Source organism: Leptodactylus fuscus, chromosome 6 (genome assembly GCF_031893055.1).
Source record: "Leptodactylus fuscus isolate aLepFus1 chromosome 6, aLepFus1.hap2, whole genome shotgun sequence".
Classification (NCBI taxonomy): domain Eukaryota; kingdom Metazoa; phylum Chordata; class Amphibia; order Anura; family Leptodactylidae; genus Leptodactylus; species Leptodactylus fuscus.
The window spans coordinates 160,941,718-160,960,716 of NC_134270.1; the positions used below are offsets into that span (position 1 = coordinate 160,941,718).

Consider the following 18,999-nt stretch of genomic DNA (forward strand, 5'->3'; position numbering starts at 1 on the left):
ATTTTCCTGTACCTATATTTTCTTTTTACTTACTTATTAGTATATAATTGCACCTGTCCCATGAGATTGACCCATCAATTATTTTGTGTCATGTTTTTAAAGTGATTTTAAATTTGCATTTTTCTTTTTGTTAATAAATGATATATATATATTGTCTACTCCCCCCCCCCCCTCATCAGTATGTTTAGAGTATGGGAGGAAACCCACGCAAAAATGGGGAGAACATACAAAACTCCTTTGAGATGTTGTTTGGGTTGGCGTCTCCTTCCATGTGTGCTTATTCTTTTTTTCTGTCTTTTTCTGTCTTATGATTCTGCATTCAGGAGATGACTCTTCCTTTGGTTTACATACTGTACAATATTGCATCCCATGCTAGCTTTTGTCTTACATCCAAGATTGGAGTTAAGCCTCCTCCTGGATAACACACTGACCCATTCATGGGCCCGTACACTTGATCATGAATGACACGGTTATGTGTGGGAGCCAACAGTATGGCCTACAAAAAATGGAACCGATACCATTCCTGTCCAATTTTGTGGCCCTGCTTCCGTGGCTCCTATTCAATTAATGAAAGAGGCTTTGGAAGCACGGCCAGTGCACAAGCAATACACGGGTGACATCCGAGTGTCCCCCATGCGCTGCCCATGCCTTTAATTCACTGCCGGTGGTAAGCGCACAATCATGTGCAACAGGCTTGAAAACATGACCATTTGCAGATCTTAGCCACACCGGCTACTACCTTGATTAGTTTTCTGGTGTGAGTTATATAGGGAATCTATTCCAGTTCCTGACTTGCATTGATTTCCATTCTGACACAAGGGTGAGAACCAGTTCCTTGCGCCTGTCGGATCCTTTATTAAAGGGGTTGTCAGAGCTGAAATGTTATCGTTGAATCGTAAAAAAATAAACCATACTCGCCTGTCCCCGGTGCGGCAATGTCATCCCACTGCGGTCCGGTCTTGTTGCTCGGCTGCCTTTTTTGCAGTAGACCTCGCCGGCGGTGACGTCCCTACAACTGAAGCCGCTGTTTGGCCATGCTGGGAGGCATCAGAGCACTCTCTGACAGTCCATAAAGTTGTGAAGTATGTTGTATCTAATCCTATAATGTGTGATACTGTTTACTGAGCTGCTATCGCTAATCTTACCATAACTGATCGTGCCTGCTGATCTCCTATATGTAATCCATTTACATAAGTATACATGCCTTACCCTCCATGGCTGTGACTCCCTTGCACACTCTTCTGTACAGTGACCTGTAATTCTTGTTCCTCTTTGCTGATAACAAATCATTATTTAGATGTCACTGAATATATCAAGATTTCGATGATACGGATCTCTGAATGTGCCTACAGATCCTGAGTGTATTACTGATACAGAGAACCTCTATTACTTGGGAACAATAGTGCTCTCTATACAGAGAAGGAGGTGCCGCTTATCTCCGCCAGCTCCTGGGACTGTACAGGAGCTGTGTAAGGTGCTCAGACTCTTCACCCTTCATGTCCTCTAAGATCGGGTTATATAGGGTCTGTTCACGCAGAGATTTTTGCAGGCTGGTTTTGAAGCAGAATCTGCCTCAAAATGCACCTAAAAAAACCGCCTACCATTCATTTTTTTTTTTTTGCAAAAACTGCATCAGAAACCATGAGCGTTTTGTAATTGAAATTTCCAGGTCTAAACAGTGTGCTGAGCAAAAAAACGCAACAAAAACCACAACGAAAACATGAGTCAAAAAATGTGTCAAAAAATGCATCATGTAAAAAAAAGTGTCAAAAAACTATTTCCTACTTCTCAAAGCAGAATTTTTCAGCCTGCAAAAAACTCTGTGTGAACCTAGCGTTACAGAGCTTACTGAGGGCTGAATTGCTAATACCTGAGATATTGGTGTCATCTGCTGTGAAGTCCGTCTTGGATTTTGTGAATTTCGCACCCTCTGGGCTGAATTTTTCTGCTTCCCATTCACTTCAATGGGAGTTCTGAAGCAGAATTTGGAGCTAACTTTGATATATGCCACGACTCATCATATACTCAAACATTTTTGTAGTAGGAGATTTTCTAGAATAAATGCCCAGGCTATTACATAATAATATGGTAGTTTAACAGTTAAAAAGGATCCGTGTATTGCATGTCACTGCTACTATTGTTACCATTGCTTTGCTAATGCTGCATTATGTTTGCAGACTGCGTTGCCACCTTCTGCCCGGGTGTTTTGGTAAGCAGAACCTTTGTGATGGCTTGGCATTGTACCCTGGTCTGGTGTGACTGAGCATGCTCAATAGTATGACCTTATGTAGGGTCTCATGCCAAGACGTGGTTACTCTATAAGTAAGAGTACTGCGCACTTCTTTAGTAGTTTGGATCCCAGTGACGTGACATTTATATGCCTTCACGCGCCATCCTCTGAAGTGCAGCTGATGTGTCACAACTAGAAGAGAGAACTATATACAAAAGACACTTGTATCCTGACACTTGTGCAACCATTGCTCCATCACTTGTGTGTGAGTACAGCTGGTTTCCTATACATAATTGGTGTGGGGTTCTGTGGGCTGTATTGAGAATTATTACACTATTACCTTAACCTACCATGTGACGTTCATAATACTGCTGTCTTCTTAAGTGTCAGAGGGGTTTGGGGACCATCACAGTCACCCCAGGGATGGATATGGAGAAGGCATGTGGGTCACTCACTAGGGAACTAGAACTAGCTTACTCAGCAAAGATGTCAGTTCTGCAGAACAAATGAAGCAGCTCTATAGGACTTGTCCAATCTGGTAAAGTGTTGCACAAGGTTACCCGCTTACAGGAATGTGCCTGAAGCCAGTGTGAATAAGAACATATTGTAGTTTTATAGGGCAATAAATAAAAGATGATGACAGATGGTAAGATGAATATCTCCTAGATATAAGAGACCGACCTCACATAGATGCCTGGAGGTTGGATACAGTGTACAGGTCTGCTATATGTCAGCTGCAATACACACCATGACTGACCACCTCCAACACTACACACCATGACTGACCACCTCCAACACTACACACCATGACTGACCACTTCCAACACTACACACCATGACTGACCACCTCCAACACTACACACCATGACTGACCACCTCTGAAACTACACACCATGTCTTACCCTGCACACCATGACTGACCACCTCCAACACTACACACTATGACTGACCACATCTGACACTACACACCATGTCTTATCCTGCACACCATGGCTGACCACCTCTTACCCTGCACACCAGGACTGACCCCTCTGGCACTGTACACCAGGACTGACCACCTCTTTCCCTGCGCACCATGACTGACCACCTCTTACCCTGCGCACCAGGACTGACCACCTCTTACCCTGCGCACCATGACTGACCACCTCTGGCACTGTACACCATGACTGACCACCTCTTACCCTGCACACCAGGACTGACCACCTCTGACACTGTACACCATGTCTTATCCTGCACACCATGGCTGACCACCTTTTACCCTGCGCAACAGGACTGACCACCTCTTACCCTGCACACCATGACTACCTCTTATCCTGCACACCAGGACTGACCACCTCTTACCCTGGGAGAAAAAAGGGGGGGAAGAAACACCGAGCCGACCCTAGTGTAGTATTTCCAGCTTTTGTAGCATAAATAGGTGAGCAGAGTTTTAGTCTCTCACCTGATGAGGTTGTGTGGGACACAACAACCTTTATGACAATTCAAACACACCGCCTGAGCAGCTGCTGGATGAAGCGTCCTGGAGACGTGGAGGCAAGGAGAAAAACTGGACCAGCCCACTGGGATAACCGGGCCAAAAAAGATCACCAGCGCTCACTCGATATGGTGTAAGAAAACCTTTATTGTGCAATAAAGGTTTTCTTACACCATATCGAGTGAGCGCTGGTGATCTTTTTTGGCCCGGTTATCCCAGTGGGCTGGTCCAGTTTTTCTCCTCACCTCTTACCCTGCACACCATGGCTGACCACCTCTTACCCTGCACACCATGGCTGACCACCTCTTACCCTGCGCACCAGGACTGACCACCTCTTACCCTGCGTACCAGGACTGACCACCTCTTACCCTGCCCACTGTGACTGACCACCTCTGACACTGCCCTTTATGACCAACCACCCCTAATACTTTAGATCATGACCAGCCAAACCATCCGCAATCCTGAATTGTCCTGTCAGCGTCTCAATGTCTCAATCATGATTATTTTGCTTTCAGGTCGTTCCCCAGTGGAGCAGATTCATTTGATGTCCGTGGAACAAGCTGTTTGGACGTCATCATTGTTTACAACCCCAGAAATGTGAACAAACCGCAGAGTGGAGGAAAGTGGCCATTAAATAAAGGGATCAAAGTTCTAGTCTCCCCAACAAAGGCCAGCAACATCCTCAATGACAGCAAGGTGAGCCCAAAATATATTATACTAGCTGGTACCCGCGACTTCGTCTGCGGTGATTGTAGAAGTGGGTATATACAGGCGGGGGTAAGGTTTTCGTACTGTGTATAAGGTATGGGATATGACATGTAACTTTGTATCTTGTTTTTGCTGTAATTCAGAGAATACGTGAGACTTTTGTGTTGAAGTTACTTTGTATTTGAGCTGCTATACGGTGTTGTGAGAAACTTTACATAGTGACTTTGGGACAGAAGTATTTGAAGTTAACCCTTTCCCGCCGATGGCATTTTTTGATTTTCGTTTTTGACTCCCCTCCTTCTAAACCCCATAACTTTTTTATTTCTCGGCTCCCAGAGCCATATGAGGTCTTAATTTTTCCTGGGACAAATTTTTCTTCATGATGCCGCCATTATTTATTCTATATAATGTACTGGGAAGCAGGGAAAAAATTCAAAATGGGGTGGATTTGAAGAAAAAATGCATTTCTGCAACTTTCTTACGGGCTTTGGTTTTACGGCGTTCACTGTGCAACCAAAATGACATGTCCCTTGTATTCTGTGTTTCGTTACGATGCCGGGGATACCAAATTTATATGGTTTTATTTACATTGTGACGAAAAGTAGCCTATTGCGCAATCGAGTGTAGGGACTATGTGGAAAATTTCAGCCAAATCGGTGGAGCGGTTTTTGCGTGATTGACCGCCAAACATCCGAACATCCAAAGGGTCCTGGGAAAAACGTATGTGCGCTATTGTGACGAAAAGTAGCCTATTGCGCAATCGAGTGTAGGGACTATGTTTGTGGAAAATTTCAGCCAAATCGGGGTCCAAAGTGTGTGAGATTGCAGAGATAGTGGTGTGAGTTTGGGTTTTGTGGGGGTCCTGGGAAAAACGTATGTGCGCTATTGTGACAAAAAGTAGCCTATTATTTAATCGGGTGTATTAACTATGTTTGTGGAAAATTTCAGCCAAATCGGTGGAGCGGTTTTTCCGTGATTGAGGAACAAACATCCGAACATGCAAACATCCAAACACACAAACCCACAAACCCACAAACTCACAAACTTTCACATTTATAATATTAATAGGATATTCTGCTCTAGAGAGGTGGTGTAATAATCTACTGGATATATCACTAGTAGAGATGAGCGAGTATTATTTGAAACTCCCGTTTCGAATAGCACGCACCCATAGAAATGAATGGATGCAGCCGGCACACAGGGGGTTAAGTGGCTGGCCGCCGGCAAAGTCTGCGTGACGGCCGCTTCCATACATTCTTATGAGTGCGTGCTATTCGAAACTATGTATCTGTGATAAGGTGGAGAAGACAGAGCAATGTTCTGCAGATCTCTAGAGAGGTCACTGGTGTAATAATCTGCATTAATGGACAGTAATTACTATCAATTATTCACAGGTCAAGGTTCGCTATTATGGATCCGAAGGCAAAGAATTGGGCAGCTCCATGTTGTACCTAACAAATGTTGGTAAGTGTGGGGTCCGGTCACTGTGATGATGTTGGGGGAGGGTTGTGAGACCTTCCCTGCTTGTACTCATTGCCCATGTCATCGTAGTCTCATGTAGTCATGGCCCATGTCATCGTAGTCTCATGTAGACATTGCCTATGTCATCGTAGTCTCATGTAGTCATGGCTCATGTCATTGTAGTCTCATGTAGACATTGCCTATGTCATCGTAGTCTCATGTAGTTATTGCCCATGTCATCGTAGTCTCATGTAGACATTGCCTATGTCATCGTAGTCTCATGTAGTCATGGCTCATGTCATTGTAGTCTCATGTAGACATTGCCTATGTCATCGTAGTCTCATGTAGACATTGCCCATGTCATCGTAGTCTCATGTAGACATTGCCCATGTCATCGTAGTCTCATGTAGTCATGGCCCATGTCATCGTAGTCTCATGTAGTTATTGTCCATGTCATCGTTTTCTCATGTAGTCATTGCCCATGTCATCGTAGGCTCATGTAGTCATGGCCCATGTCATCGTAGTCTCATGTAGTCATTGCCCATGTCATCGTAGTCTCATGTAGTCATGGCTCATGTCGTCGTAGTCTCACGTAGTTATTGTCCATGTCATCGTAGTCTCATGTAGTCATGGCTCAAGTCATCGTAGTGTCATGTAGTTATTGCCCATGTCATCGTAGTCTCATGTAGTCATGGCTCATGTCATCGTAGTCTCATGTAGTTATTGCCCATGTCATCGTAGTCTCATGTAGTCATGGCTCATGTCGTCGTAGTCTCACGTAGTTATTGTCCATGTCATCGTAGTCTCATGTAGTCATGGCTCATGTCATCGTAGTCTCATGTAGTTATTGCCCATGTCATCGTAGTCTCATGTAGTCATGGCTCAAGTCATCGTAGTGTCATGTAGTCATGTCCCATGTCATCGTAGTCTCATGTAGTCATGTCCCATGTCATCGTAGTCTCAAGTAGTCATTGCCCATGTCATCGTAGTCTCATGTAGTCACGGCCCATGAAGTTCTGCTTACTGTAGTCCACACTTTCACTCTTTACTGCAAACTGTTCTTTACTGACACAAGTATCAACAATACACGGCAATGGAGCAAGGTTTATACGCATAGTCTTCAAGCAATTGTCTTTAACCAAAGAATCTTAAGCAAAATCTTTAAGTATAGTCTCTTGAGCAGTTGTGAGTCCATATGGGTAGAAGTACTGGCAGAGGTCAGGAGGAAGCACTTTCAGAGACAGTTGTTGTCTCTCTTTATCTGTGACCCATTGGGGATACTTCAGAGGGCAGTACAGAGGATTGTGAAATATAACAACCCTAGACCTGAACCCCTTAGGAGGTGCACCAACACTCCTACTAATCGAGTGGCTAAGTCACTGCTTAAGACCCAGCATAAGGTTGTAGCTATTCAGGATATTCCTCTGTGTGGCCCCCAGGAGCCCTGCCCCACAGGACACTTCATGTATCAGACCAAGATCAGCACCATGCAAGATACCAGCCATGTACCAGAAGGTACTGTGGACCAGCTGTTGTCCAGGGCATTGTTTGTATAGCTGGACAGCTAACTTATTGTACTAATATTGGGACTTGGCCCCCTCTGAGCAACGTATTTACTCAGATCATCCCTCTTGTCACTCCCCTGGCCCTATAGCTTACTCTTGGGCTGTGTCAGGTAGGCACGTGATAAATACATATAGTATCAGCATACGGTACAGTATAAACAAGCATGTCACATTAGTACAACAAACACTGTTAAGCCATTATTTGGGCTTGGAATTACTCTATGGATTCCACCCTGACACTGGATGAACGCATCACAAACTGGAACCGCTCCGTACAGTGCACTCTATAACTGTGTTGTCAAGGGCTGCAATGTGAGCAAAGGGCACAGCACCCCCTCCTTACGTTGCAGCAAAATGGCGCCCTGTTTTTCCAGTATCCTACTGACTTAAGTCAAATTCTGAGACCTTCTCCCCTTGTAGTCATGTCCCAGGAGATAACATAGTGTAGTTGTCTATAATGTAAGGCAAAGGTATCACTCATTGCAGAGAACTCTTCCTTACAGACACATTTTAGCAATACAATGAACATCGGTCCTGATCAATTGCTGTTTCTTGAGACAGAAGTTATTACATGCAATGCAGAAAGCAAAGTATATACATAAGTGAGGTCTTCAGCTATTGGCCTTTAAGCATAGTCTCTTAAGCAATTGTCTTTTGACAAAGTTCTTCTGGGTAGCGGTGCAGAAGGAGGTCAGGAGGAAGCTTTGGGGGTAGCACTTTTACAAGTAAGTTACACCACAAGAACTGAGCTCCTTATAGAGTAACCCCACCATAACATGAGACCCAGCGTAACGCCGTAACTGCCCTAACAAGTCACTGTTCCTACCCACGTAAGGCAAAGCACAGGGGTTGGATCTACCATATTGCACGGTCTTGTCACTATGATAATGTTGGGGTTTGGTCTTGTTACTATGGGTTATGTCTTGGTGGTGGTGGTGGTGGGGGGGGTTGTTGGAGACCTTGTTACAGACTAACTTTGTTCCTTCATATAATTTATGTTCTCAGCTATTTCCTTGGATGTGGACATCTTCCGTACTGGAACGGTGACGCAAGGAGTCAGAGGAAAGGTGATTTGTTCTTCCAGCCCTCCTCATTTGACCATATATTATATTGTATAATGTCTCATCATCTTCTGTCATCATTCTGTAGGACACTTGGTCTTGGGGGCCTGGTGGAAAGGGTGCCATCTTGTTGGTAAACTGTGATAGTGACCGTAACAACTCCTTAGTGCCTGACAGTGAAGATGCTGGACCACCCACCTCTTCCGGTACCAACCTTCTCATGTGATGATAGTCGACTGGTCATGGTGGGGTGGGGTCTAATATGTGTCTTTCTCACAGATGTGAAGGACATGTCTCCCATGATCTTGACTGCTGAGGGACCTGATGACATCTTTGATGACTACAAAGTTTACCTGAGGATCTCATCCCTTGATTCCACCAGACTGCGAGTCTATCAAAAGAGAAGTATGGAAATACATGACTATAAATGCCCCACCCCCCTTCCTTCACCACCCCTTCATTCGGGTCTTTTTTTCTTGAGGAACTTTTGTCTCTCTGGTGGTGGTCATTGGGATCTTGATATTTTGGGTTTTCCTTGTAGGGTATCAGTATGCCAAGGTCCTGGGAAAGGACCAGACCCTCTATGAGGTGAAGAGAGACAACCTGGATGAGATCACTTTTTACGTGGAGGGTCTGGAATTCCCTGATGCTGACTTCTCTGGTCTGGTTTACATAGAACTCATTTTTCAGAAAGGCAATAGTAAGGTAAGTTATGGGATGACTGGACCATAACTGTAACCATGAATGTAGTTGTTCCTACTGGATATTTGGGATTATGGTAAATCTGGTGAGTGGTAAGCCCATGGAGAAGAATAAAACCCAAGTCCTGGGACTCCATCATCATCAAGAGGCTGATCAAAGGGTAGCACAACCCCCCTGATTCCTGTAATTGCTATGACTATGATAAGAAGGAGCCAATCTGAGCTGACCCGCTCCCTACAGGCACAACAGTACAAATTTCCCTGTTGGTGACACCTTCAGTCATTACTATTCAGTCCCATCCATCCATTCATCATGACATTGCTTGACCTTGTTTTCATTGACCCTTGCAGTAAAGCTAATGCAGCTAAAAAGCAATAGTGACAATAAGGTTGCTCACGCATATTGTTTACAGCTCCTGTATACTATTTACAGCTCCTCTATACTTTTGACTGTTCAGGCATATTGTTTAAAGCTCCTGTCTACTGTTTATAGCTCCTGTATGCTGTTTATATCTCATGCATATTGTTTAGAGCTCCTCTATACTGTTTATTTGTCTATAGCTCTTGTATACTTTCTATGCATGCAGCTCTCCTACACAGTTTCTAGCTCCTATGTACTGTCTATTGCTCCTGAAATACTGTTTAGTGTACACTGTCTATGGCACTTTTATACTGTCTGTAGTTCCTGTACACTGTGGTTATCTCTTGTACGCTATCTATCTCTGTATACTGTATATCTCTTGTACACTGTCTATAGTTTCTTTATACTGTCTGTAGTTCCTGTATAGCTCTTGTATACTTTCTATGCATGCAGCTCTCCTACACAGTTTCTAGCTCCTATGTACTGTCTATTGCTCCTGAAATACTGTTTAGTGTACACTGTCTATGGCACTTTTATACTGTCTGTAGTTCCTGTACACTGTGGTTATCTCTTGTACGCTATCTATCTCTGTATACTGTATATCTCTTGTACACTGTCTATAGTTTCTTTATACTGTCTGTAGTTCCTGTATCTGTGGTTTCCTGTATCTGTGGTTATCTCTGTCTATAGCTCTTGTACACTGTCTATAGTTCCTTTATACTGTCTATAGTTCCCTTATAGTGTGTGTAGTTCCTGTATACTGTGGTTATCTCTGTATATAGCTCTTGTACACTGCCTATAGTTCCTTTATACTGTCTGTAGCTCTTGTATACTGTCTAGAGCTCCCATATATTGGTTTTATCTTCTTTATACTGTTTACAACTTGTCTATACTGTCTATAGCTCTTGTACACTGTCTATAACTACTATATTACTTCAGTAACTGATGGACCATGACATGCAATATAAGACTGTAAAAGTGGAGAGAGTTCTGATGTTTTTCCTATTTACCGATATATATTATTTGCAGTCTGATAAGTTTGTACCCCGCCATGAGAGCAAGATCTTCACAGAGCAGGTGGTCTTCAGGGTGGCTCCATGGATCATGACACCAAATACACAGAAGCCTCTGGATGTTTATGTCTGCAAGTAAGTGCTCTGACCTCCCCCAATCCTGCAGTATGAGGAGTCGGGGTTACTGAGATGTACAAACCCATCACTGCGAAATACAGAGAAGATAGGATAGTCTCTACAGAATGGAGCACAAATCTCTCTTGTTACAATGTATCAGTGCACTTAGAAAGTATCAGTCTGATTCTAGGTTTACCTCTCTGTTCTTTGGGTCCATTGGGGCATCAAATGTTTACTGCCACCTTCCCTGGCGCTTTTTTACACCAAGAACTATGTGGCGGAGGTATTTGATCGAGTACTACTCACTCATCTCTAAATTCTACCATTAAAATCAAAAATTTTTCTCGTTGACACGTAGGAGTAGCCTTAAGAAAGACTATTCTTACCTTACCTTTAGATGTCTTCTCCGCACCGCCGTTCAGTATAAATCCCGTTTTAGTCGGTAAGCAAATGAGTTCTCTCGCAGCACTGGGGGCAGTTCCCAGCACTCAAACAGCACTGGGGGCGTCCCTAATGCTGCGAGAGCACTCTCCAGCGCCGCCTCCATCTTCATCAGGAACGTCCTCCTCACGCATCTTCTTCCGGCGCAGGCGGTCAAACTTCTAGGCCTCGGGCACAGCCGACTGTGCATGCCCACAGGCCACAAGAAAATGGCCGCTTACTTACTGTGTAAGCGGCCATTGTTCTTGTGGCTGTAGGCATGCGCAGTTGGCTCTGCCTGAGGCCTAGAAGTTTGACCGCCTGCGCCGGAAGAAGACGTGTGAGGAGGACGTTCCTGAAGAAGATGGAGGTGGCACTGGAGAGTTCTCTCACAGCATTGGGAACGCCCCCAGTACTGTTTCAGCAAATTGTGGCGTTTCTGGCCTGCGGTGCGCCGGTCTAAGGCTGGAGCCCCACGTTGCGGAAATGCAGCTTTTTTTGTTGCAGATTTTGTTGCGATTTTTTGAGCCAAAGCCAGAAATGGATTGAGCATATCAGATTCCTATAAATGTCAGAGTTTCCTCTGCAGACTTTCTGTTTCAATCATATCTATGGGGAAACTGGTATGTTTGCCGCAGGCAAATTGCGGCGTTTACACCATGTGGGGCCCTGGCCTAAAGTGGCCTTTGGCTCCAGGACCGGGTAGCGATCTGCACCCCCTACAGCTACACCCCTGCACACTGTGTATTAGAAGTTTACATGATACAATGATTATGAGTGTAGATAGTCAGCAGACATTGACGTGCTGCTATAGGTGGTTACTGGCACTAGTGATTTATAGTGCTGATACTGAAGACGCCTTCATGAACTCATTGACTTCTCCACAAACCTGATCTGAAGTTTACATAAATAATGAGAGGACAGAAGAAGGAAGAAAAGAGGCGCGGCAGCAGAACCTAGCCCAAAAGAGGGGAATCCTGCCCACATGTATGTAACGACCACCCAAAAATTGCCTTAAAAAATGGTCTTCTGAGGAGTCTTCTCAAAGAAGTCGTTTCATATGGAAAACTAAAAATCCATCACAGAAAATGTGGTCTGGGTAATGGGGAGAACTTTTGGAGATGTTTCACTGTATATAGGGTAGTGGAGGGGTCTATAGGATGGGGGACTACTACCAAGTAAAAAAGGATCCACACCCTTAGGCTTCGTTCTCACGGAGTAACGCGCCCCTCATTTAGACACGTATACACGTGTCAGAGTGAGCACTTCAAAACAGATCCCATTGATTTCAATGGGTGCCGGCTTACGCGCGCTACACATTGAAATCGATGGGTTATAAAGCCTCCTATTGATTTCAATGTGTAGCGCGCATATGCTGGCACCCATTGAAATCAATGGGATCTGTTTTGAAGTGCTCACTCTGACACATGTATACTAGAGATGAGCGAACACTGTTCGGATCAGCCGTTCCGAACAGCACGCTCCCATAGAAATGAATGGAAGCACCTGGTACGGCGACCGGCCGCCGGCAAAGTGTACGTGTCAGGTGTTTCCATTAATTTCTATGGGAGCGTGCTGTTCGGAACGGCTGATCCGAACAGTGTTCGCTCATCTCTAGTGTATACGTGTCCTTTCAGAGCCGATCTGAGATCTCCAGCAGAATCCCAAAGCCAACGCCCATGTATTGGTTGACACTAATAAAGGTAAGTTCACATAGGGTTTTTTGGACCGGAACCTGAGGCTACCTCAGGTTCCGGTCCAAAATATGGGTAGCTGCCACTGGACCGGCATCCAGTCGCGCACTCTGCTCCGGATTAGGCCCAAATGAATGGGCCTAGTCGGGGGGGGGAGTGTCTTCAGGCGGATGTCGCGAATCCACCTAAAAGAATGAGCATTCCACTTATTCGGTACAAACGGCTCCCGGAAAAAAGAACTGACATCTCAGCCTGGACTGTGTGCGGGGAGAGATTTGTGCTGCTACTGTGGTCAGTTAATACAGAATTGTCTATATACACTGTGACAACCCCTCAGCTCTGTGAGCAGGACTAGGTCAGGACGGGTTTGCTCACTTCATCTTTCTCCTCATTGTTTCCTTTTCTTCCAGTATAAAAACCAACACAGAGTTTCTAAAACTCATAAAAAACTTTACAGACAAGGCGCGCTGCCCCCTCAATATGGTGACGTATAGCGAGAATCGGGGAGACCAGTGGATACAGGCGAGTTATGCTGTGACATAAGATCATAGGGGAGAGGGGCTGAATACCCCACTAATACAGTCATAGGGGTGTAGAGCTGCATGACTATCATGTATCCCAAATGACTGTATCACACATGATAGGCTTAGGTACAGCAGCCCATAAAACAGTATCACACGTTATAGGCCTAGATACACCAGCTCAGCAGAAAATATCACACATATTAGGCTTAGATACAGCGTCTCAGTAGACAGTATCATATCTGATTAGATACAGTAGCTCAGCAGACAGTATCACACATGATGATATTAGATACAGCAGATTAGGAATCATGACACATGATAGGATTAGATACAGCAGTTCAGTAGACAGTATCACAAATAATAGGATTACATACTGTGGCTCAGCAGCAAACACATGATGGGCTTAGATACAGTGGCTTACCAGACATAATGACATGAAAGGCTTAGATACAGTGGCTTACCAGACCTTATAACACATGAAACGCTTAGATACACTGACTCAGTAGACAGTATCACACATGATAGGATACGATACTGCATCTCATCAGACAGTATTATATAAAATAGGTTTAGATACAACTGCTCAGAAGACAGTATCACACATGATAGGCTTAGATACATGTCTTAGCAGCACAGCCTCCAGGTAAAGTATGTATAATAATTTGGTTACTGTGTTTCAGGATGAGATGGAGTTCGGATACACTGAGGCTCCTCACAAGCGTTTTCCAGTGGTCTTGGACTCTCCAAGAAACCGCGGACTGAAGAATTTCCCGGCCTCAGAAGTTTTGGTTAGTTGTTGTTTTCGTTCCATTTTATAAAATGAATAGGTTGGTCCATATAATGCTACCCTAGGTTACTGCCCCTACAAGATCAGCACATCCCTATCCTGAAACACTCTGTGCTGCTGGGGACCCATGCCCTCCACCACGTATACAGTGTTTGAGGGTTTTACATCTATTAATTTGGAGGAATTTTTTTTTTGTATTTTTCCCCAGGGACCAGACTTTGGATACGTGACTCGGGAGCCGAAGAACAGCAACACAGTAAACACATTGGATTCTTTTGGAAACCTGGAAGTCAGTCCCCCTGTAGTCGTAGGTGGGAAGAGCTACCCGCTGGGGAGGATACTCATTGGAGACGGCATGTCCAAGTAAGCTGACAGCCTCCAGGATGTGTTGTCCTAAGCATGGCATATGGGATACTACCTGCTGAGCTGCTGTATCTAATCCTATCATGTGATTCCATCTTCTGAGCCACTGTATCTAATCCTGTCATGTGTGACATTGTCTGCTAAGCTGCTGTTTCTAAACCTATCGTACGTGATACTGTCAACTGAGCCACTGTATCTAATCCTATCATGTGTGATACTGTATTTTGATCTGCTTTATCTTATCCTATCATGCGCTGTATCTAATCCAGTCAGGTGATACTGTCTTCTGAGCCACTAAACCTAATCCTGTCATGTGTAATATTGTCTGTATCTAAACCTATCTCGTGTGATACCGTCTTCTGAAGTACTGTATCTAATCCTGTCAGGTGATACTGTCTTCTGAGCCACGGTATTTAATCCTGTCATGTGTAATATTGTCTGTTAAGCCGCTGTATCTAAACCTATTTCGTGTGATACCATCTTCTGAAGCGCTGTATCTAATCCTGTCATGTGATTCTGTCTTCTGAGCCACTAAACCTAATCCTGTCATGTGTGATATTGTCTGCTAAGCTGCTGTATCTAAACCTATCTCGTGTGATACCGTCTTCTGAAGCGCTGTATCTAATCCTGTCATGTGATACTGTCTTCTGAGCCACTAAACCTAATCCTGTCATGTGTGATATTGTCTGCTAAGCCGCTGTATCTAAACCTATCTTGTGTGATACCGTCTACTGAAGCGCTGTATCTAATCCTGTCATGTGATACTGTCTTCTGAGCCTCTGTACCAAATACTGTCATGTGATATTGTCTGTTAAGCCGCAGTATCTAATCCTATCATGTGCTACCATCAACTGAGGCGCTGTATCTAATCCTATAGTTTGATAGTGTCTGCTGAGATACAGTATCTAATCAGATTATGTATGATACTGTGTCCTGAGTCGCTATATCTAAGCCTGTCATTGCATTACACCCGCCATCATGTAATGTTTGCTCATCTCTGTCAGTGTGACACATATACATGTGTATGTTGTCAGGTGACATTACATGACACTCGTATGATTATAGGCCTATAAATCACATGTCTTGGCAGGTTGATGTTCCACTTTTCTATTCTTCTAGTCTATAAAGCTTTATGTTATCAGCGGCGCCTCCTTCTGGCAATAACACAATGTAAGGGGACAGATTTATTAAAGTGGTCTAAAACCAAAGCTGTCTCAGTTGCCCATAGGAACCAATCACAGCACAGCTGTTATTGCTCAGGACCACAATGCAAAATGAAAGCTGCGCTGTGATTGGTTGCTGTGGGCAACTAAGACAGTTTTGCTTTTAGTTTTGTCCAATTGGGGCTTATTTATGATTTATTTTACGCCGTAAGAGCCATCGCATTTACGGAGAGGTGCGCACCTTGTCATAGATGAGGCGACTCTTCCGTCAGCGCCGGGAATATGAAGAAATCATAAATGTGCCCCACTATGTCTAGTGCTAGTCCTGGGCTCAGATACCTAGAGGCGGTGGGATTCTTGCACCAGGGTCTCCACTACCACGTATAATACTGGTGTCTTGTTATGTGGCAGGGGGATACTGGGCCCTACAGACATCAGGGCCCGGGGTGAAATCCCTTTACAATATTTAGCCTCATTCTCTGTTACCTGCAGGGATAACATGCGCATGAACAAAGTCCTCAGAGACTTCCTCCAGGCTCAGCAGGTCCAGTCCCCCATCCTCCTCTACTCCACCTGGCTCTATGTCGGCCATATTGACGAGTTCATGAGTTTTGTGCCAGCTCCGAATAAGAAGGTAAATGGGAATTATACAAATACGTCATCACCACGATGCCCGGCTACCTGTAATAAGTCAATGGGTCATAGACATTCTTAAAGGGGAAGTTGTGCACGTGTGTATCCACATTGCTGATCTGATGTATTGTTCCCGCTCTCTGTAGGGATTTCGGCTGCTGCTGGCGAGTCCGCTGGCCTGTCTAGAGCTCTTTAGAAAGAAGCAGAAAGAAGGCCACGGGGGCGCAGTAATGTTCAAAGGTGGGTACAACTAACTGGGTTTGTCTTTACATAGAATGACGTTTCTTTAGGTGGAAACAGGTTGCTGTGTAGTAAATGGGGCGGCGCTGTGACAACGCCAAAGTATTACACAGGATTGTGCATTCTGATTGGACGATATTTGCATCTTTCAGGGTTAGGAAAAAAAGAATATACCATTGATGACATCTTGTCCAGCGAAACCTTGAAGAAGTCTTCAGAGGCCTGTCAGGTAACGGAGGATTATCTAGTGTTGACCCTCAGGGGCCTTCCTAACAACCAAGGGCCACTTACAGTTGTCACGTTTCTACCTACTATCTTGTATCCTCCTTCAGGAGAACATTGACATGAACAGGAAGATTATGAAGAAGCAGCTGGGTCTTTCTGAAGAAGACATCATAGACATCCCCATGCTCTACAAATGTGAACCTGATATGAAGGACGCAGAGTCTTTCTTCCCCAATATGGTAAGGTGTAAGGGAATATACAGAATATAGGCGCTCCAAAGCCCCCGTCAGGTTAATCTCTAATGTACATGTTCTCAAAGGTTGTAGTATCATTGACCAAGACAGACCCCTTTGAATAAAGGCACCTCTTCCCACAAAACTAATGCCCTGGGTATGGGAGAGGGGCAGTGCCTATGGGTGGGGGTATTACATACAATTCTTCTGCAGTTCCAGTATATTTTGTGGAGGTTTCTGATCGTCTCCTCTTCTCTCCAGGTGAACATGCTTGTCTTGGGAAACTATTTGGGGATTCCTAAACCATTTGGCCCCCTCATCGCCGGCACCTGTTGTCTGGAAGAGAAGGTGCGGTCCTTGTTGGAGCCTCTGGGACTGTCCTGTAACTTCATTGATGATTTTGCAACGTACCACGAACTCCTAGGAGAAGTGCACTGTGGCACCAACGTAGTCAGGAAGCCATTTTCCTTCAAGTGGTGGGAATGCGTCATTTAACACGGGATCTTCAGTGTGTTTGGTTTTATGCAAAAGTCTGAAGATCTGCAGAGCATCACACCCACAGCGACCTGAATCCATATTAGCCTATTCGGTTCCAGTACTCAGTAACAATATTAAGGCCTTGGCTACACATTGCACATTCAGAATTAAAGCTTAGCTTGAGCCAAAAAAAAAAAAAAAGTCAATGGCCTTAATATATTATGGGCCTCTTGTCTTCTCCTTCTCAGTCTATAAGTCTACCTCAGTATGTTCCCTGGTATCCCCAGGGTATAGTGAAATATATGCATAAATCTGCACCCCCCGCCTACAACAAAGAATGCTGGGAACATGAAGGCCCTTTATAACGCTCAGACCGAACTAGCTGAAACATGAGATATTAATCCACCCCATGAATATGAATTAGGCTGTTGTCTCCTAGGAAAGGGACGAGAGCTCCTGCTAATCCTACCAAGCTGTGATAAGTCCCCACAATGTGCAGATATCAGTGACATGCTGGACCCAGCGACCCATAATGGTCACAGTCACATGACCTTACTTCCTATATATATATATATATATATATATATATATATATATATATATATACACACACACACACACTCACCGGCCACTTTATTAGGTACACCTGTCCAACTGCTCGTTAACACTTAATTTCTAATCAGCCAATCACATGGCGGCAACTCAGTGCATTTAGGCATGTAGACATGGTCAAGAATCTCCTGCAGTTCAAACCGAGCATCAGTATGGGGAAGAAAGGTGATTTGAGTGCCTTTGAACGTGGCATGGTTGTTGGTGCCAGAAGGGCTGGTCTGAGTATTTCAGAAACTGCTGATCTACTGGGATTTTCACGCACAACCATCTCTAGGGTTTACAGAGAATGATCCGAAAAAGAAAAAACATCCAGTGAGCGGCAGTTCTGTGGGCGGAAATGCGTTGTTGATGCCAGAGGAGAATGGCCAGACTGGTTCGAGCTGATAGAAAGGCAACAGTGACTCAAATAGCCACCCGTTACAACCAAGGTAGCCAGAAGAGCATCTCTGAACGCACAGTACGTCCAACTTTGAGGCAGATGGGCTACAGCAGCAGAAGACCACACCGGGTGCCACTCCTTTCAGCTAAGAACAGGAAACTGAGGCTACAATTTGCACAAGCTCATCGAAATTGGACAATTGAAGACTGGAAAAACGTTGCCTGGTCTGATGAGTCTCGATTTCTGCTGCGACATTCGGATGGTAGGGTCAGAATTTGGCGTCAACAACATGAAAGCATGGATCCATCCTGCCTTGTATCAACGGTTCAGGCTGCTGGTGGTGGTGTCATGGTGTGGGGAATATTTTCTTGGCACTCTTTGGGCCCCTTGGTACCAATTGAGCATCGTTGCAACGCCAAAGCCTACCTGAGTATTGTTGCTGACCATGTCCATCCCTTTATGACCACAATGTACCCAACATCTGATGGCTACTTTCAGCAGGATAATGCAATGCCATGTCATAAAGCTGGAATCATCTCAGACTGGTTTCTTGAACAT

The 18,999-nt window shown here is 44.6% G+C and overlaps 1 protein-coding gene across 1 annotated transcript in view; it reads left to right on the forward strand.

The window, feature by feature from the left end:
- The window catches only part of LOC142208961 (protein-arginine deiminase type-1-like), a 36,954-nt gene extending 19,399 nt beyond the window's left edge, over nucleotides 1–17,555 (forward strand). Inside the window, exons 2-16 of the mRNA XM_075277865.1 lie at nucleotides 4,220–4,400; nucleotides 5,807–5,876; nucleotides 8,444–8,505; nucleotides 8,588–8,705; nucleotides 8,779–8,904; nucleotides 9,041–9,204; nucleotides 10,591–10,709; nucleotides 13,216–13,327; nucleotides 14,010–14,117; nucleotides 14,325–14,479; nucleotides 16,135–16,276; nucleotides 16,422–16,515; nucleotides 16,668–16,744; nucleotides 16,848–16,979; nucleotides 17,235–17,555. Of these exons, the coding sequence (XP_075133966.1) occupies nucleotides 4,220–4,400; nucleotides 5,807–5,876; nucleotides 8,444–8,505; nucleotides 8,588–8,705; nucleotides 8,779–8,904; nucleotides 9,041–9,204; nucleotides 10,591–10,709; nucleotides 13,216–13,327; nucleotides 14,010–14,117; nucleotides 14,325–14,479; nucleotides 16,135–16,276; nucleotides 16,422–16,515; nucleotides 16,668–16,744; nucleotides 16,848–16,979; nucleotides 17,235–17,468 (1,894 nt within the window). The 3' untranslated portion in view covers nucleotides 17,469–17,555. The remainder of the gene's footprint in view (nucleotides 1–4,219; nucleotides 4,401–5,806; nucleotides 5,877–8,443; nucleotides 8,506–8,587; nucleotides 8,706–8,778; nucleotides 8,905–9,040; nucleotides 9,205–10,590; nucleotides 10,710–13,215; nucleotides 13,328–14,009; nucleotides 14,118–14,324; nucleotides 14,480–16,134; nucleotides 16,277–16,421; nucleotides 16,516–16,667; nucleotides 16,745–16,847; nucleotides 16,980–17,234) is intronic.
- Nucleotides 17,556–18,999: the final 1,444 nt, after the last annotated feature.